Genomic DNA, 21,299 nt, shown 5'->3' with positions numbered 1-21,299 from the left:
ACAGGTGCTGACCAAATGTATGAGAAGAGGTGCTGATGTTGACACCGTCGACACCATCATTACCCTCACCATCCCCCAAGAAGAGGATTTGGGGCTCAGAGTTGGTAGGTTTCCCTTAGAAGTTGAAGTTATTCATTCAAATAAAAGTCCTAATAGATTGAAGAAGTTGGTGATTATGGCTAAATTCCTAGACAAGTTTGGAAATACAAATTTTTATTGGAAGATTATCAGGTATATTGGTCAGAAAATGTGTTCCAAGGCAGCATAAAAATGAAAAGTCACGCTGATTCTGTCAAGTAACTCATGAGAAACAGCACGTACCTTGATTAACCTCTCTCAGCCTTGTTCATTATCTTCCTCACCTTCAGGGTTGCTGTGAGGAATGGATGGGATAACCTAAGAGGCATGTGACACTACGCTGTCCAGTGTCCTCACTAAACCCCTTTCTTGTCATTGCCTTCTGGGCCAGCCAGAAGTAAAGCTCACTCCTTCCTTCTTCCTTCCCTCTAGGTTCCTGATTGTTCTGGGATGCTTGATTCTGGCCGTTCTCACCACTTTCAAGGAGTATGAGACTGTGTCTGGAGACTGGCTTTTGCTGCTGGTGAGCTATGGGCCTTTGGCACTGTACCCTGGGATAGAAGCTATAGGTCACGGTCGGCTGGAAACTCTTTGCCTGGATTTCAGCTTCCTAATATCTAGCCAAGTCAAGATCCAGGCCTACCAAAGGCATAACCATCCCAATGATGATCCATTGTTCAGGACAGAAATACGGAGCATATAGCCTAAACCAAAACCATCAGTATTAAATGATAAAAGCATAACTTCCTGGCCATCTTAATAGTCACCAAAGGTAGACTCCATTCCAAACTCTAACCCTTCTTTGATTTCTCAAAATGTAAACTGAGAGTGAATGATACTACACAAGTCATGAGGCAATAGCAACACTGGGCAACTAGAATAGCAGTGTCTGAGCATCCTGGGTGAAGTTGGCAGACTGTGTTTGACTTCGCTTATTGGTTATTTTAATACATCCAAAGGTCTAAAAACTGCTGGGAATGGAATTTTCAGAAAAGCCCAGACAAAGGCTTATTTTGCATAGATAACATGGCAAGATGAGGACAGGATTTGTCACCATGGCACACCTGTGCTACTTCCTCCCTCCCTGGCCCCAGCACTGTCACCACTAGTGAAGCAGCAGCAGATACCCATTTCCACTGAGCTCAGTAGTCCTGACTGGGTCCTAGGTAACCTCATATGCTATTTCATGCAGGAAACATTTGCTATTTTCATCTTTGGAGCTGAGTTTGCTTTGAGGATCTGGGCTGCAGGATGTTGCTGTCGATACAAAGGCTGGCGTGGACGGCTAAAATTTGCCAGGAAACCCCTGTGCATGTTGGGTAAGCCCTGAAAATTGGATCCAATGGTGGCCTCGGTCCTCTCCTTAGAGAATAGTCCACTATTTCTCTAAGAAACTTTTATGGGTCAGAAAGTTCCAAATTATCCAGTGTTGAAATTCATCTCCTCAGATTGTTCTTTGACATGTTAGACAGGTAGTGATTCTTGGTGGTTGAGGATTGGGCTCACTGCATTTGGGTTGTAAAGAAACTCCAGAGCATCAGATAGTGTATATCACCAGACTCGTAGCACACTCTGTGACCAAAATAGCTCAAATTGCCTGTGTCTTCCAGGCTGACAAGTGTAGGAAATGTCACACCATTGCTGATTGACAATGTACTTCTGCCGGACCACATTTTACCTGTTCTACAGGAATAGAAACTGAAGTTTACAGAACTGAGTTTTTCCAAGTTTCATAATTAGTGAGCAGCGGATCCTACTGTTCTGTTGCTGTGATGAAACACTGGTACCAAGGCATCTTTGTAAAGAAAGTGATGTAATTGGAGGCTTGCTTAAAGTTTCAGGAGGTTAGTCTATAACCATCAAAATGGGGAGCCTAGTGCTGGGCATGGCACTGAAGGTCTATCTAGGAAATTATTGCTTACAACCTGATGTGCAGGCAGCAGAGAAAGAACTGAACCTGATATAGCTTTCAAAAGCCTACCTCCTTTAGAAATACACTTTCTCTAACAAGGTCATACCTCCTAATCCTTCCCAAACAGTTCCACCTACTGGGACCAACCAACCAAACATATGTGAATCCATTCTCATTCAAACCATCATAGCACCCCAACATCACAGTTCTGGAAGAATCTAGTGCCCCTGGACTAATTGCTAAATAAATTACACCCAAGTTCCCATATTGTGTTCTGCTTACACAGAAAAAAAAATAACAATAAACTACATTAAAACCAAGTCTGAGCATCAGGCTTCACTTCCGTAGCCTGAGCAACCTGCAATGCCCTCTTCTCCACAACTCATCTGATCTCAAAACCCAAGTGCCAAATAAGGCACTTTGATAAATTGTACCTCTGTGCTTTAAAACCAGAGGTGGAGTCCAGTGGGGTCTTTCCCTAACTCCTGAGAAGTCAGTGGTACTGCGAGGTGCACTTCTTCATCATTTACAGCATAATCCATTATCACTGGCAGTTGACATCATGCTCAACACAACTGCTTACAAAATCTCTGCTTGACACATGTTACTCAGCCCTGAACAGTGCATAACCTCTCTGTTATCTGCCATGCTCTGTCCTCTTTCCCAGACATCTTTGTGCTGATTGCCTCTGTGCCAGTGGTTGCTGTGGGAAACCAGGGCAATGTCCTGGCCACCTCCTTGAGAAGCCTCCGCTTCCTGCAGATCCTGCGCATGCTTCGAATGGATAGGAGGGGTGGCACCTGGAAGCTCCTGGGATCAGCTATCTGTGCCCACAGCAAAGTAAGTGTTATGGAAAAGCCATGAAGTAACACAAGCTTCTCTCCTTCTTATACCTTTCTACAGAACCGTCTTTCTATAGTGTCCATGAGGGTAGTCATGCTACCAACACTGACAATTATAATTAAAAGGAAAGAAGAAGGAAGTATAGAAAGAAGCATATGCAGGTGTGGCCCATAGATATGGGTGTAGACCACAGGCAAATCTGAGCTAAGGTCTCAGTTCATTATAAGCAAATACGTTTGACTAAGTCACTAACTTCTCATTGGCCATCAGTTTTCTCACTTCTGTAGTAGAGGTCACCATCTATGATTCAACAGCTCAGTGGTGATATCTGTACCTCTTCATGTTTGAAAAGGTAAAATGATCTCACACAAGGCAGCAGGTAACAAGGGAGTGGGAACATTTGGGGTCTCACCAACTAATATGGATCCAAACTCTATCTGTGTTACTTTTTTCCCTTTAATTAATCCATTCTTTGCACTCTGGGCCAAGTTCTATACTTGACTCTTATTACATTCAGAGATGCAGGGAGGGAAACCTATGTTACCAGGGTGAGATTTCTAATGTTAATCCTATAGTTACAACAAGACAAGTACTGCTCCCACGACAGATATACCCCAGGATCTCTACCAGTTCAGGTCTTCTGTATCGGGTGTGCTGGCAGGATCTCAGGTGTCAGAAAACGGAGCTCTGAGTCACCAACACAGGGCAAAAACACCTTGCAGATCCTGAAGAACAGATTTTAAAAACAAGAAGAGATTTGGTGCCATCACTTCTCAACACTGGTTGTATAGATATTAGTCCCTTGATCCCAGGGCTAACTGCTGGAATCGTTGGCATGTGAGGGAATAGACTTCTACAGAGCTGCTAGTGAAAGTTATACAAAGTCAGGGATTCCTGGAGCAGTGGGTTAAGTGACTGCAAAGCCCACTGTAACTTCTGATGCCAGCCATTACACCACCACCTAATAATTCAGCACAGCTCTTGTATCTGCACGCTGCATGTGATCAAGCAACTGTTTCTATAGAAACAACCAAGGAATCTTCTGGCTTGCAGAGCCCAGGGAGCAGAGGTTCCCAGCTGCAGTCTACAAAGCAAGAGGCTTTGTGGGGGTCTTCAGAATACCCCTGGGGAAGGAGTGGGCAACTTCCTTTCCTCTCTCAATTCTCTTTCAGAGCAGACCCTCTGAGTAGAATCTCTCACTCCAGTGTTGGTACCATTCACTGTTCCCTGAGTGTGCATGCATGAGTTCAGTGTAGGTATGATACTGCCGAGAAGCTCAACTGTGGGAGAAGCAGACTGAATACAGAACAGCGAAGCTGTTAAGGAAACGCCCTTGGGCTCTTATCTTGACAGTGACCTTACACATGAGACAATCAAACTTAGCAGCTGTGGACAATCTGAGGCAGCCCCATAGCCCACTTCTGGGATTAAAACAAAACTTTATTCACATAACATAACTAGGATTTTTAAAGAGACACAGAATCTCATCTCCTTTAAATCACACAGTGAAATGGTGTTAGTGATGGGTCCCTGTCCATGGCTTTGTCTCCTGGGCCACACTAACTGCCCTTTACTACTTAATCTGCCCATGGAGCTGATTAGTTTGCCCTGCTCCATGTAGTTTTGTAACACATGAAGTCTCTCAAATTCTGTGCTCATCTCTGGCAATAACCAATTTCCCCTGACTACTGACTTTCTCATGAAACCTCCTGAATTGTGACATCAGGTCACCTAGAATGGGATGTTTTTTCTGCTCTTAGCGCTTATGGCACTGCAGTAGTTATTGATGGAAATGTCTGCATTCTTGCCCACCTTTCCCATTGATGGGAGGTGAACATGAAAAGGCAAACATGGCAGACAAACACCGACTCTAACTCCAGACTGCTCATGCTTCCCACTGAGTCCCTTTGTTCTTCACTGTTCTAGGAACTCATCACTGCCTGGTACATCGGCTTCCTGACACTCATCCTGTCCTCATTTCTTGTCTACCTGGTGGAGAAGGATGTACCAGAGATGGATGCCCAAGGAGAGGAGATGAAGGAGGAGTTTGAGACCTATGCAGATGCTCTGTGGTGGGGCCTGGTAAGTCACCTCCCGTGGAAGACAACCCTAGAAAGGTTGTATGGAGACTTGACCACTAGATGCAGAGAGAGGTGAAAAGTGGGGCTCAGGAACACCCAGGTCAGTTTCATTCTGCATCTAAACATGAGGACTGACCTCTCCCATCTTCAAATCTACAGAGAGGAAACAAGAAGCTTCTACCGATGAGGACTGTACATAGAAACAGTTTTTCCTGGAGATTGTCAGAAACTAGAGCCCAGAACAGTTTATTTGCATGGTTTACTAGGACCTGACCTTGTCAGTCATAGATGGTGATCAGTTAAGCCATGTTCATGCAAACAAAAACAAAAACAGCATCAGATAGAATGACACACAAACCTGAAGACACACAGAGAAGTATTAATCCTGGCACTTAGTGAAGTCATAATTTGCTCCAAATCACTGTGCTAAGTAGTCAGCACTTATTAATGTGTTTTAATCCCAAACACCTGTCAGCCTTTCTTAAAGTGAAAACCTGAGACAAGAACCACAGAAGGTAAATACGATTAATAATCACTTTCAGGCGCTTGGGCTTTGCAGACAGATGGGCTGTAGAGGCCATAGTGTTGTGAACTGATAAAGACATAACCACACACCTTAATATACTACTCAAGACAAACACATGGACAGTCAGGCAAGCACAGATGATGGTGTACACAAACACACTGACGACAACTCATAACATGCTGTACATAAATCTATACATTCACAAATGTGGTCATTTCTTGGCATAAAAAGGAAGTTGACTTCAATTTCTCCCACCTGTTGAAGGATATGAAAATACATAGAAGCTCATAGTGACCTGTAAATACAGTGTAAAGACTTTGTATGCTGTAGTTCTTACCTTTATTGTTGTTATATTATCTTTTGGTTTCATTGAAGTATTTTGAAGTATAGTTGGTTAAATTCAAAGCTGTGAAAGCTGTGGCTGTGGAAGACCAACTGTACAGACACACACACACACACACACACACACACACACACTCACACACACTCACACAAACACACACCGTGTGCCTGTGTGGACATTTTTGCAATTAGGTGAACACCTCTAACCTAAAAACAAGCTGAGCTGCCGTCAGGAGGTCCTCACACAAGTGATGTATCACTTGGCATCTTTGCCCTATGGGAACCTTGTTACATTCAAATGAGAGCAGCACCTGAACGTGCACAGAGGCTGAGAAGCACAGCTCAGCTGATCGCCACTGATGTCCCTTATCTGGGGAAACCCTGTTTGCACATTTCTCTATTTCAGATCACACTGGCCACCATTGGCTATGGAGACAAGACACCTAAGACCTGGGAAGGACGTCTGATTGCTGCCACCTTTTCTTTAATTGGCGTCTCCTTTTTTGCCCTTCCTGCAGTAAGTTCTTTCCACTGTGACAAGAAGTTGCCCTTAATGCCGAGACCCAGGTCAGATCCCGAGCCTCTCATTTCACCCTTTGTACCCCAGTTCAATGTTCTGAATCCTGTCACTTCGGCAGCTGTCACCTCAGTATGGCGGTGCCTCACCCTCCCTCATAGCTTCTGCTGCTTCCTTGCACCAGAAGTGGCATCTTCAGATGCCTCTGAGTTTGCTAAACAGTCCTGCCATCTTCTGTCTCAGACAGTGGCCCCCTCCCATGGGCATTCTTGTTCCATGTGGGTTAGCAGGTTTCCATCTCTGCCTGCCCTCAAGGGCTAGAGTTCTGTGTTCATCTGTTGATGCCCAGAACCTAACACGGCACAGATGCTTCACATTTGGATTTTTTTTTCTTTTTCTTTCTTTTTCTTTTCCTTTTCTATTTTTCTTGCTGCCTTAAATTTTTGCATGTCTTCATTTCTCTCACAAGTGTTCTCCCATGTGAAAGAGTGACTTCCCCCGACAGCGGGATAATGAGAATGAAAAGAAGGCTCATATTGGAAACACTGTGTGCCCAGATCATGCCAAATGTGTGACCTGCATCAACTCATTTGCTTTTCATGCCAAGAATATGCGTTAAAAACTGAGGCACAAGTAAATGTTGTAAACAGGATATGGAGTCAAGAGCCCTAAACCAAGCCACTTCTCAAGCCTGACTCCTCACTATGCAACTTGAACAGAACATTCTTAAACCACAGTCCCTCTGCTGCTCCTTCTGGTTTTTAACTGGAGAATTCCTTTCTTCGTTACTAGCCAGATTATATGTATCTTCCCAGCTTCTTGACGTTTACTATGATTTTCCTGAACCCGTTTTCTCACCTGCAGAACTGATGGAGGATGGGTGGGGTATTGTACCTTCTGTAATTTCCCTCCGTATTAAATGTGTGTCTCTTTGCTTAGTCCACATGGTGTGTGACCTGCAAAACAAAGCCGATCAAACTCTTGGAGATTCTGCCTATTGTACGTGTCCCAGAAGACTGTCCAAGCGGCTAAGATGTTTTAAAATTTGATTATGTATGCAGGGCATCTATTCTGTGTCATATCCCTTACTGGACAGCTCCTGTCTGTCATCGACTTTTTCCCTTCTGTTCCTGAGATTGCTGTCAGATCGGTACTAAGACCCACTCTCTCCAAAAGCAGGCCTTTCTTCCTTCTTTCCTTCTTTCTTTCATCTGTTATTGCCACTGTAGAACCCTTGTCTCATTGCTATTAACAAAATATCCAACAAGAAGCAATAGGAAGGGATTCAATTGTGCCTTACACTACATAGTAGCAAGAAAGGTGTGGTGACAGGGACAGGAAGTCACTGGTTTTATCACATCAACAGTCAGAAAGCAGAGTAGACAAGCCATAGGACCAAGCTACAAAACATCTGTACTCACTTCCAGTTACCTAATTCCTCCAGTAAGGCTCCATTTCTTCAGAGATCCACAACCTTCCTAAAGTACCAACAGCTAAGGAACAAGGGTCCAAACACTTGAACCCGTGGGTGACATTTCACATTCAAAAGACAAAACAGATTCCAGGGTGTCATTGAGACCTACATTCTCTGCTACACCAGAAGTGAGGCTGGAGTGCTGAGAGAGCCCAGTGAAGCTGACACAGGCATGAATTCTCTTTGCAGGGCATCCTTGGCTCAGGACTGGCGCTGAAGGTTCAGGAGCAGCATCGTCAGAAGCACTTTGAGAAGAGAAGGAAGCCAGCTGCTGAACTCATCCAGGTCTGTGTACCTAGGGGTGAACTAGGATGGGCCCAGAGATGTGTGTATGAGGAGTGTGTGTGTGTGTGTGTGTGTGTGTGTGTGTGTGTGTGTGTGTATGTGTCTAAAAGAGAGATGGAGACAGAAAGAAAGAAAAAGAACAAAAGCACATCCCTAGGCAGGAGAAGACCAGCTTGCATTTGCTCCTTTGTAGGTGGTTAGAGAGATCACCATGGTTACCTATACAGTCTATGTGTGTTGATAGTGAAAGCCTTATCATTTTCCACCCAAATTCTAAGCAACTCAAGAAATGGATTCAGCACTCAACAGTAAAACCATTTGATTTTGGGTTTCCTGATAATATTGGAGTGAAGAATTTGACTTAGGCTTGTGACTTCTCTTAGCCTTCTACTTACTCTTCTTCCCACCCTAGGATTGATCCAGTGGCCCACAGAAAGGAGATAGCTGACAATCCAGACGCTTAGTGAGCTGTAAGGAATTCTGTGATCCTCTCCTGTCTGTCAACAGTAGAGAGCCCATGAATAAAGGAGGGGAGCACATACTTGTGCAAAATACTGGCCACTGGACCGATGTGTCCTGACCCTCAATAAACACTGAAAAGAAAATGTTGGGTAACTGGCTCTGCCCATCACCATTACTCCTCCAACCATAGGCTGGAGGAAGAGTAATAACAAAAATAAGGCAGATTTATCTGTTCCCTATTAGACATCAGGGGGATTTTATATCTTACGATCGTATGAGCTGTTGGGAGCAATGGGCATGTGTCCCAGCTGTGCCTTCCTGGGTGCTAAGGGTTCAGACATACCCTGAGCTTTTATCTAGTTGAAGTAGGTGCTTCTGTGGATGTGTGGCCTGGCAGAAAAAGATAGCAACCTATGTGGTCTGGATGCAAGCCAGTCCCAATGTTTAAAGTCTACTTGTTACTTTAGACCTTCAAACTTGGAGCCATTAGAGTATCGAGAAGTTTAGTCTATAAGAGCCTCTTGCCAGGATCTCTTAAATTCAAAGGTAGCACAAAATACTGTTTATTTTCTTATATTATTGACTGGGCAGCCTCAAAGAGCTTTCTGTAAAGATCAGTCACTGTTCCTTTTAGAGATATTATACATACACATATCCCAATTCACCTCTTTTCTTCAAAGAGGCTATCAGAAACCACGAATCCCTGCTTTTCTAAATCCTCACTACATCAACAAATTGAATTCCTTAAGATTCAAAAGCTTAAGAGATATTTGAACATCATAGGATGCTATGTGACCATTTCATGTGATGCCCATGTCATTCCATTTCCTCTTTTCTCCTCTTCAGGCTGCCTGGAGATATTATGCTACCAACCCCAACAGGCTTGACTTGGTGGCAACCTGGAGATTTTATGAATCAGTTGTCTCTTTCCCATTCTTCAGGCAAGTAGCCACTTATCTATGACGGACTTTCATTACCATGGTCTAGTCTTTGTGTTATGGTCTCATGGTTTGCTAGAGAGTATCCTCCAGAGCATTGAGAAGTGGTTCCCAGTATGGGCCACATGTTAAAATCACTGGAGAACTTTAAAAAACTTTGATATTCAAACACATCCAGTCTAATTCTCAGAAGCAAGCCAGGCACCACAAATCCTTAATAATTTCTAGGTGATTCCGGTGAGAAACTAAAAGTAAACAGCATGGTGCTAGAAAATGTCGGTGGGAACAGAATGAGAGAACAGTGCAAGTTGTAGCCAGTACAATTATCTATCCTAAGAGTCTGAGTATTCCCTTCATCTGGTCTAACCTATACTCACAGACAACTTCACAAAGGAAAGAAGGGTACAGATGACCAAGGATTGCTCTGGAAACCCATTATTATCCATGTTTTATAGTCTCAGAGTTGGAAAATTGAACTAAAGACCATTATGATGGATAACCTCTTCCTAGGGCCAGTGTAAGGAGAGGATTGATGAAGTTAACATGCACTGATTTCCACTGCCTTTCAGTATCAAAGTTTATGTTTCATTAGTCATAACATATTTTCTGAGATAGGGCAGTATTCACAAATGTAGGGTATATTCAAGTTGGAGGCATTGTTTTAAACATAGAGAGCCAACATACATCTTCAGAACTGATGATGGAAGGTTGTTGTTGGTAAATCCATCTTGACCAGGAGCCATTATTTCATTATACCACAATGGTTCTTGGTGAACACTGAATACCAGGATGAACTGATGATAAGACCAGGCTCTTCTTACTTCCAACTCAATGACCTAGGGCTCAGAATTCCTGGACAGTTCGATAGTTTCCCAGTGCACTTGCTCTTCTTACTGCCTGGATTCCAAAACAGGCTCTTTCTTTTCAGTGTTTTGGTGCTATGGTCTTGAGACTAGAGTTTTGAATATAAGTAGATGTCAAACTTCTAGAACCCTTGACTAAGGAGAAAAGGGAGAGGCACAATTAGTTCATTGCTGGGGTGGAGTCTGCTTTTGAAGCCGTGTTTACTAAAGCATGTTACACGAGCAAGGACCTGTCATTTCAGTGAAATATAATACTCTTTCAACACCTACCCAAGTCTCCCACACACTCAGTATGAGATCTATGATTGGCTTATACATGCTGCCTCCATGTATTCTTCTTTTCTCACCATAACACAGGGCTAGGGATTTAAGGAAACTAGGCCAACAAGATGGCTCAGTGGCTAAAGTCCCTTGGCACTAAGCCTGATGACCTGGATTTACTGCCCATACAGAAGGAAAGAACCAACTCCTACAGGTTGATCTCTGGCCTCCACATCCATGTACACACCCACTCCCACTCAATCAATCTTAAAAGATTGAAGGAAATAGAACAGCATGAGTTTTATGTACTGATTACTTTAAAACTTTCTAATTGATGGCCATAATAAGATGAAATTGTGAAACCTGACCATGACCTTCGAGATTTATAAGCCCTGTCCCAGAAAAGCTTTTCCTGCCTCATATTCACTGGGCTGTCACTTCGTAGGAAGGTCTGATGACACAAGCTGAGACAAACACTAAGAAGAGAGAACATACAGAGGGTCTGATTGTGGAAGTCGTCAACGGCACTTAACTTGTAGAAGAGGCAAGGATCAATAGATAAATAGTCAAAGCAACAAGTTTGGGTTATTCACTGTTTCTTCTAACTTAGACTTACTTGCTTGGATATTGCTTATTGTATTGCAAAAATTCTACTATTGCTATTGCTGATTAGACACTGGAACCACATAAACCAGAGCCTCCATAGAATAGGACAGTATGTTCCCCTGTAAGAAAACAGAATAACCTTGGACTCAGAACCAAGATCATGTGTACCCAGACTGAATGTAGAGTCAAGAAGATTTTCATTTACTGTGTATCCCAAAGCCTTGGCAATGGGCCTATTCTTTTTGGTTGATTTATTATAAATACGGCATTGTCTTGGCTGTCAGACACTTGAGGGCTACATTGTGCTGCAGACAGCTGCTGTGATATGGGAACGGCTTTTAAACTAAAAGGGAACATTCCTTTCTTGTTTTATTTCAAGGACAAAAGTACAAAGTCACTAGAGAAACTCACTTAGCAACCACTCTGAAAATGAGGCATTCCTTTGGGAGTGGAATGTCCCTGAATGCCAACCCACACCATGTGCTAGTGAAAGAGAAAAAGCAGATTCACCGATGTTTCTTCACCTCCTTCCTATAGGATTTTTTCCTTTTATTTACAATTTAAATCTAATTTTATTGAAATACATTTAACTCACTATAAGAAAATCTGATGGTTTAGTGATCTGAGTATATTCACAAAGTTGGAAAACATTCCACACACTAATTCCAGGGTAATTCATTATGTCAGAAAGAAATATTGTCGTCATTTGTGATTTCTCCTGGACCTCTCTTTCTATCCCTGTGACCATTTTTATAAGTGAAGAGTCAGAACACTGAGGCTAATACCTGATGTGATATGGCAAGTAAATGCTGGAACAAAAAACAGAGCCCAATTCTTCTGCCAACGCTCTTGTTCTTTTCATTCTGTGTCTGGGAAGAAAAGTTATTTTAGAAAGAAGTATATGGTACTCTGGTACATACTCACCTGCATCTCACAAGTTAGGTCAAGGGACATTTATATAAACAATGCCCATTTCTGAAGCAATTGATGTTGTGAGGATGAAATCGAGTAAGATATGACTAGATCTGTCTTGGTACCTAACTCACAGCAGCTTATTCGATCAATGATGATAAAGTCGTCACTAGAGGGATCTATGAAACACAGTGGAGATGAAATAGGAAAGAAAGACACTGAGTTCTGAAATTACAGCCTTCGGAAACCACTGTTGGTTACCCCACAGCTAGAACACCCTGTCTGGATTGAGGCTCACCCTGGTGGATTTGATGGATGGACAAGACAGTTGTACATAGAGAAAAGGGGTAGAAGATTCTAGGCAGAGCTGACCAAAGACTCAGAGTGGCAAATATGTGACCACCATATGCTCGGCCTAATTACTACAGCACGTGTTCTAGAGGCACTGCATGGATTGGGATCCCAAGTCTACTGCTTCACATCTGAGACCTTAGGCAATTAGTTTAACTTCTTTGTCCCTCCACTTCCTCAAAAAAAACAATAGTGTGACAATAGTAGTTACTCTTAGAGTTGTTATAAGGCTTGATTGACACATCCAAAAAACCCCAGCACTTACAATAATAGCTGATGAGAGAAGAGACATGAAATAATTTATTGTCTAGGGAACACTGTTGACCATGATGATAGGGAGAAGTGGGAGTATAGCAACCACATTTGACAGTTTTGATTTCCTGATCTGACTCTACTATAAAATAAAACTTCTGAGTTGGGTGATAGATACTGGTCTTGAGTAGGTAGTCACCCATTTTCTTGATGAATAAGCAACTAAGACAAACTTGAGAGAATAGGACCACATGGTGAAGGAAGGGGCATGGGACACATGACAAAGTCTGCCTCACCCTTTGGTGTCTTTCTACACCTACCATCTGCTCCAGAATGTTTCTTTTTTCCATTTATCATATTCTGACTTCCAAGTGAAGCATTAAGACAGCTTTGGGGGTAAGATGTAACCATTTCATGCCATTTATGAGTCTTTTTCTCTTTCTCTCTCCCTTTTATAGGAAAGAACAACTGGAAGCTGCAGCCAGGTACATTTTATTACGAATACCCTCCCTACATCCCCATTGTTTTCAGGGGAGGGTTTAGTCCTGCATGGTGGAAAACTACTAGGTAGCCATGTTGGTCACAAATTAGTCTTTGGTGCTTTCTCTGTTGCTGAGCACTGATTCCTCTGCCATTTTCATGTGAATTTAGTCAAGGACAACTTCATAAGAATAATAGCAACAGCTACAGAATGAATGTCTAGCTACTCAGAGCTAAGCTCTGAAGAGGTTATCACAGTTGATCTGCACAGTCACTATGTGAGAGGAGTCCTAGTATCTTCCTTTGTGTTTAAGGAGACCAAGACTTAGAAAGGTTCATCTATCCCTTCTGAATTTTCATAGGAACTAAGTAACCAAACGAAACATCAAAGTCAAACCTGAATGTTAGAATGATCTTTATCATTGGACTTCTTTCCATTTGTTCGTTGGGCTCCAAGATGGCATTTCTGAAAGCAAATCCAGACTGCCGTTAATGATCCCCATACACCTGAGGCTTTCCAGTAAATCATAAACACTGCAGGCTACTCCAGAGGCAAGAAGAGGTTCATGGTTGTGACTGACTACTTTTCTCAACTTCCTACCCCACTATAGAAGGTGCCCCAGGTCTAGACCCTGTTCTGATTTATAAAGCAAGATGATTCATTTTGACAAAAATTGGGTGAGGTGATAAGAGATGTCAACATACAGCTCAGAGCACTACTGATTTAAACCTGTGGAACTTTGCATGTAGCATTTTCGGATTATAGCTAACTGAAACCATGGCTAAGAGTACTGAATATTACTCCAAATATGCCTAAAAGTTTCTGATTCTGGTTCAGTTCGTGACCAAATAGGTACATTTGAGGCTTTCCTGGGGGTGTTTCTTTGGAAGTGGAAAAGAGGCTCCCCGAAAGGCAGCAACTAACTTATTTGTGTCTCTGTGAGAACCCTCCATCTGCGAAAGTACAGAGGGAAATCTGTTACTTGATTTGTTACGGTTAGAGTTGGGTGTCTGCTGGCTCGTTCTTAGGGGAGATCAAAGTTGGTTACAGGAGCCACTCAATCCTCTTCATCCAGGATTGAAACCATAGTCAGGTAGGACTTGTAGATTGGTGAGGAAGGTGAAGGGAGCAAGTATAAGCACACAGCCTGGAATAATAGGCAGAGGGAGCCTGAGGAAGTGTGGGCTCCACTTCTTCATACAAGAAGGCAAGGAGGGGGTAACAACAAAATGTTCAAGAATAAACAGATGCTTTAAATGAAAGAAAACTTGCTCTTGCTCATGGTTACTTTATGATTAGCTTCTTCAATAGGCTGCCAATCAACTGACATTCCAGTCTCACTTCATTATTATCTCCAAAAGAGTGAAATCTGAAATTCATCTTATTGCCAATCTTTCTAGAACAAGCAGCTCACATTTGTTTGTTTGACAACACGCGGAAAGAGTTGTTTCTTGTTTTTGGTTTTGGTTTTGGTTCTTTTTTTCAGATCCAGATGTATTTTTGAGGGTGAGAAAGGAATCATTTAGTCAGCATATTGGTGGGATCTCAAGTTCCTGTTTGCTTACAATCTGAATGTTTAGTTAAGGCTTTCTTGGCTGTTTCTTAGGACATAAGCCCAACTGAATACTTATGGTTGACTGGAGGATTGGCTCTGATAATGTTATACTTCTTTTTTCACATGTGTGCTCCTGAGATTAATCGAGAGAGAGAGAGACAGACAGACAGACAGACAGACAGAGACGGAGACAGACAGAAAGACAGGGAGAGATAGGGAATTTCCATGATAGGCTCACAAGAGCTGAACACTTGACATGCTATGCTGATTAGCTCTTATAAAAATGGAAGCAGGTGTCTCCCCCACCTCTTTTACCTGGTTTGAATATCTATATTGTGATGACCATGGTTAGGATTCAGAATTTCTGTAATAAAGTATAGTGTATACATATATATATATATATACATATATATATATATTACATACATGTACATTATGTATGTGTATATTTATTATCATTGTTTAGGCTAAACCTATGCCTGAAATATATATATATATAATATTATGCCTGATATATATACATATATATGTATATAATCCCCTTAATACTTGCTGAGTGAATAAATAGCCTGTCTTACCCCATGTTACTTTTAAAGAGTTGATCTAAAGTACTCACACACCTGACACTACCAGCAAACACAGAAATAGTCAGGGTAGAGTTTTCATCCTTCTTATATTCTTTAGGAAGGAATATCCCTAAAGTGCAAACAGTCAGTGTCCATGAGTACCACGTGAGCTTAGTCAACTTGATGGAGACATGATCTGGCCTTAGAGGAGTCACCATCAGCCAAGAACTCTTGTTGTAGCATTTCATATGGTTGTCTGTTTCACGTGGGGTTCTTCCCGATGTACTCTGCTTAAGGTGACGTTCTTCCGTCTTCACTCTTGCAGCATCAGTGTTTCCCCCTTTGATTCTGCTTCGCTGTCCTTCTGAGCCATCAGTGTCTACTGATGATTACCTAATACACTTTTTCCTTGTCTACTTTCTCTAGTAGACTGGATACCTCTGAGGCAACTAAACATAACCTGACAACCTGGTCAACCTTGTGTAGGTACACGGTGAAAGTGGGTAGACCGAGGATAGTTAAATGAATGAGTGGGTAGATGGACGATGGATAAGTTAATGAACCAGTAGGGAGAAATATGGATGGGGGATGGGTGCGTTTGATGGATGGATGCAGATAGTGTGTGGATGAATAGTGAATGGACAAAGCCTATATCATATAAATATCATAAAGTCAATTTACACTACTTTACTTTAACTGTTAAAAGAAATGTAATAGCTGACATATTCATTATAGTTGCTCAGAAGCTTCTGGGATCAAGGATGAGAACTTTCTGGAATTTTCTCTTTCATCTTCTATCTCTCTTCATTCCATGATGAGTTTACTCTTATACCTGACTTTCCATGTATTGATTAACCTGTGTATGCTAGCAAACCCAAGAAAACATTTTCTTCTTTCCTCTGTAGACTTAAACTCATGAGCCAGCAGTTTGAAAAACCCAGGAAAACCTACATATTGGCCCAATTGGGTTTTATACTCATACTTTAGACAATTTTTTTGGCTTAGAAAATAGACACTACTACTGGTCAACCCCTGTGATATGTTTCTATCACAGTGGATTAATCTATAGTGATTGAAAAATGCATTAGAGTTCACTTGGGTGAACTGAAAGAAAAAAGAAAGTAAGTTCCTAAATGTAATAACATACTCCTCCCCACATGAATGTTGAATGTAACAAGCAGAGAAAAACAGTTGTTATCTATCACAACATAATGTGTATCCATCAATTTCAACGTCTTGATAATATTGCACCAAGGATCATCCACATTGAACTATACTTATTTATTCAAACGTGTGTTGAGAGAGACTAGTATTTTATGTTCTGACCACTACTTCAACCATTAGTTTATAAGTATTCAGAATATAGGCATCAAGACCCCTGTTGAAAATTAGGGTGTCTTTGTGATGAAAGCTATGGGTTTTAAAGTCTAAAAACAGGTAACTATGTTGACAACTGCTTGCTGGAATCCAAATGTTCAATTTGTATTTCCAAACAGTTCACTTTGAATACAAACATCATTCAGAAAGTTTGTCTTTAGAGAGCAAAAACATCATTCTAGACAGATTCCTTTTTTCTTGCCTTGAGATGGTGACTATCTCATTTAGTAGAAAATTATTCTTTGGATCAAAGAATTTAAAACAATGACAGTAACTTAAAAAAGAATGAGGTTTTGTTGTTGTGGTGGTGGTGGGTTTCCTGTTTCTTTGTTTCTTTGTTTGTTTTGTTTTTGCTGGGTATGGGTCTATGTACATCAAACCTCGCAGCCACACTGTGATCTAAGTACTATTTACAATCCTCATTTTATGCATAATAGCTGAGATTCCAAAAGGTTAAGGACTTTTTCCCCAATTTTATTAGATATTTTCTGTATTTGCATTTCAAATGTTATAACCTTTCCCCCACCCCCTTCCTTCTCCCCCTCAACTTGCTTCCATGAAGGTGCTCACTCTCCCAGTCACCCTCTCCACCTCAGTGCCTTGGCTGGTTGATGATGTTGTTCTTCTCATTAGGGTGCAAACCTTTCAGCTCTTTCAGTCCTTTCTCTAGCTCATTGGGATCCCCATGTTCAGTCTAATGTTTACGAGCAAGCATTCTCATCTGTATCTATATGACTCTGGGAGAGGCTCTGAAGAGATATCCATATCTGGGTCCTTCCAGTAAACACATCTCTGTATCAGCAATAGTGCTTGGATTTGGTGACTGCATATGGGGTGGTTCTCCAGGTGAGGTAGTCTCTGTAAATTTTTTTTTTTTTCAAACCCTGCTCCTTTATTTGACCTTGTATTTCTTCCCCTATTTTGTTCTCCCTTTTAAGAAGGACTGAGGCATTCCCATTCTGGTCTTCCTTCTTTTTGAGTTTAATAAGTTCTGTGGATAGTTTCTTGGGTATTCTGAGCTTTTTTGGGGGGGTGAGGGCTAGTATCCACTTATAAGTGAGTGCATACCATGAGTGCTATTTTGTGACTGGGTTACATCACTCAGGATGATAGCTTGTTCCATCCATTTGCCTAGGAATTTCATGAAATCATTGTTTTTAATAGCTGAGTAGTATTCCATTGTGTATATGTATCACAATTTCTGTAGCCATTCCTCTGTTGAAGGACATCTGGGTTCTTTCAGCTTCTGGCTATTATAAATAAGGCTGCTTATAACATAGTTGAGCATGTGTCCTTGTTAGATGTTGGAGCTACATTAGGGTACATGCCCAGGAGTGGTATAGCTGGGTCCTCAGGTCCTCTATGTCCAATATTTTGAGGAACCACCAGACTGATTTCCAGAGTGGTTGTTCCAATTTACAATCCAACCAACAGTGGAGGAGTGTTCCTCTTTCTCCACATCCTTGCCAGCATCTTCTGTCATCTGAGTATTTGGTATTAGCAATTCTGGCTGCTGTGAGGTGGAATCTCAGGGTTGTTTTGATTTCCATTTCTCTGATGACTAGGGATGTTGAGCATTTCTTTAGGTGCTTCTCAGCCATTTGATATTCCTCAGTTGAAAATTCTCTGTGAGGCTCTGTACCCAATTTTTTAATAGGATTCTTTGATCCTCTAGACTAACTTCTTGATTTCTTTGTATATATTGGATACTAGCCCTCTCTCAGATGTAGGATTGGTAATGATCTTTTCCCAATCTTTTGGTTGCTGTTTTGTCCTTTTGACAGTGTTCTTTGCCTTACAGAAGCTTTGCAATTTGATGAGGTTCCATCTGTCAATTCTTGATCTTAGAGCTTAAGTCACTGGTGTTCTGTTCTGGAAATTTTCCTGTGCCTATGTGTTCTAAGTTCTTCCCAATTCTCTGTTCTATTACTTTCAGTGTACCTGGTTTTTTTGTGGAGATCTTTGATCAACTTGCACTTGAGCTTTGTACAAGGAGATAAGAAGGATTGATTTGCATTCTTCTGCATGCTGAGTGCCAGTTGAACCAGCACAATTTGTGGAAGAGGCTGTCCTTTTTCTGTTGAATGTTTTTAGTTCCTTTGTCAAAGATTAAGTGACCATAGGTGTGTGGGTTCATTTTTGGGACTTTGATTTTGTTCCATTGGTCTACCTGCCTGTCTTTGTACCAATACCATACAGTTTTTATCACAACTGATTTCTAATACAGCTTGAGGTTAGTGATGGTGATTCCCCAAAAGATTTTTATTCTTAAGAATGGTTTTTGCTAGAAGTTAATTTTTAAATCCTGGTCTTCCTGTTTCTTATGGAATATTTTAGATAATTTTTTCCAAAAACACTAGAAATAAATGTTCAGATTTTAGAGAGAGAGAGAGAGAGAGAGAGAGAGAGAGAGAGAGAGAGAGAGAAAGAGAGAGAGAGAGAATGGTTTTTATTATCTTGAGTATTTTTATTATTCCAAATGAATTTGCAAATTGCTCTTTCTGACTCTATGAAGAATTGACTTGGAATGTTGAGGGGATTGCATTGAATATGTACATTGCCTTAGGCAAGATGGCCATTTTTACAATGTTGATCCTTCCAATCCATGAGAGATCTTTCCAATTTCTGAGGTCTTCTTCAAATTCCTTCTTCAGAGACTTGAGGTTCTAGTTGTACAGATCCTTCACTTGCTTGGTTAGGGTCACACCAAGGTATTTTATATTCTTTCTCAGCCTGTGTGTCCTTTGAGTAGAGGAAGGCTACTGATATGTTTGAGTTAATTCTGTATCCAGCCACTTGACTGATGCTGTTTATCAGTTGTAAAAGTTTCCTAGTGGAATTTTGGGGTCACTAAGTATACTATCTGCAAATAGTGATATTTTGACTTCTTCCTTTCCAATTTCTATCCCTTTGACCTCTTTTTGTTGTCTTGATGCTCTGGCTAGTACTTAAAGTATTATAATGAATAGGTAGGGAGAGAGTGGACAGCCTTGTCTAGTCCCTGATTTTAGTGAGATTGCTTCAAATTTCTCACTATTTACTTTGATTCTGGCTACTGGTTTGCTGTATATTGCTTTTACTATGTTTAAGTATATGCCTTGAATACCTGGCTTTTCCAAGACTTTTAACATGAAGGGATGTTAAATTTTGTCAAATGCTTTCTGAGCATCTAGAGAGATAATCATGTGATTTTTTTTTTTTTTTTTAGTTTGTATATATAGTGGATGAGATTGATTGATTTCAGTATATTGAACCACCCTTGGATTCCTGGGATGAAGCCCAACTGATCATGGTGAATGATCATTTTTAAATGTTCTTGAATTTGGTTTGCAAGAATTTTATTGAATATTTTGCATCAGTTTTCATAAGGGAAATTTCTCTGAAGTTCTATTTCTTTGATGGTCTTTTCATGGTCAAGGAATGAGTGCAATTGTGGCTTCAAAGAATGAGTTGGGTAGTATTCGCTTTGTTTCTATTTTGTGGACTAGTTTGGAGAATATTGGTATTAGGTGTTTTATGAAGGTCTGATAGAATTCTTCAGTAAACCCATCAGGTCCTGGTCTTTTTGTGTTGGGAGGTTTTTGATTACTGCTTCTCATTCTTTAGGGGTTATGGAGCTGTTGAGATGTTTTATCTGATTTTGATTTAACATTGATACCTGGTATCTGTCTAGAATATTGTCCATTTCCTCTAGATTTTCTAGTTTTGTTGAGTTTAGGCTTTTGTAATAGGACCTGATGATTTCTTGAATTTCTTCAGTTTCTGTTGTTAGGTCTCCCCTTTCATTTCTGAAATTGTCAATTTTGATACTCTCTGTGTGCACCTTTGTTAGTCTGGCTAAAGGTTTATCAATCTTGTTGATTTTCTCAAAGAACCAGATCTTGGTTTTGTTGATTCTTTGTATAGTTCTTTTTGTTTTTATTTGGTTGATTTCAGCTCTGAGTTTGATTATTTCCTGCTGTCTACTCCTCTTGCGTGGATCTGCTTCATTTTGTTTTAGAGCTTGCAGGTATATTGTGAAGTTGTTAGTGTATGCTCTCTCCAGTATCTTTTTGGAGGTACTCAGAGCTATGAATTTTCCTCTTAGCACTGCTTTCATTGTATCCCATAAGTTTGGCTATGTTGTGCCTTCATTTTTGTTAAATTCTAAAAAGTCTTTGATTTCTTTTTTTATTTCTTCCTTGACCAAGCTATCATTGAGTAGAGCACTGTTTAGCTTCCGTATCCATGTGGGCTTTTTGGTGTTGTTATTATTGAAGACCAGCCTTAGTCTATAGTGATTGGATAGAATGCATGTAATTATTTTAGTCTTCTTTTATCTCTTGTTTTTTTTTTTTTTTTTTTTTTTTTTTTTTTTTTTTTTACCAACTATATGGTCAGTTTTGGAGAAGTTGTCATGAGGTGCTGAGAAGGTATATTTTTGTGTTATGGTGAAATATTCTATAGATGTCTGTTAAATCTATTTGGTTCATAACTTCTATTAGCTTCACTGTGTCTCTGTTCAGTTTCTGCATCTATAATCTGTTTATTGATGAGAGTGGGGTATTGAAGTCTCCCACTACTATTGTGTGTCATGTAATATATGCTGAGCTTTAGTAAAGTTTCTTTTATGAATAT

At 40.8% G+C, this 21,299-nt stretch overlaps 1 protein-coding gene across 1 annotated transcript in view; it reads left to right on the top strand.

Annotated features, from left to right (window-relative positions):
• The window catches only part of KCNQ3 (potassium voltage-gated channel subfamily Q member 3), a gene marked incomplete at both ends in the record, with an annotated part of 293,642 nt that overhangs the window by 256,165 nt on the left and 16,178 nt on the right, over positions 1 to 21,299 (top strand). The window contains 8 exons of the mRNA XM_080938898.1: positions 511 to 601; positions 1,271 to 1,397; positions 2,658 to 2,830; positions 4,760 to 4,915; positions 6,189 to 6,299; positions 7,963 to 8,058; positions 9,367 to 9,461; positions 13,162 to 13,188. Coding sequence (XP_080795024.1) covers positions 511 to 601; positions 1,271 to 1,397; positions 2,658 to 2,830; positions 4,760 to 4,915; positions 6,189 to 6,299; positions 7,963 to 8,058; positions 9,367 to 9,461; positions 13,162 to 13,188 — 876 coding nt within the window. The remainder of the gene's footprint in view (positions 1 to 510; positions 602 to 1,270; positions 1,398 to 2,657; positions 2,831 to 4,759; positions 4,916 to 6,188; positions 6,300 to 7,962; positions 8,059 to 9,366; positions 9,462 to 13,161; positions 13,189 to 21,299) is intronic.

This window comes from Micromys minutus (genome assembly GCF_963924665.1).
Source record: "Micromys minutus genome assembly, chromosome: 27".
Taxonomy (NCBI): Eukaryota; Metazoa; Chordata; class Mammalia; order Rodentia; family Muridae; genus Micromys; species Micromys minutus.
Note: the sequence above shows the minus strand (reverse complement) of the source record. Positions and strands in the feature narration are given on the sequence as shown.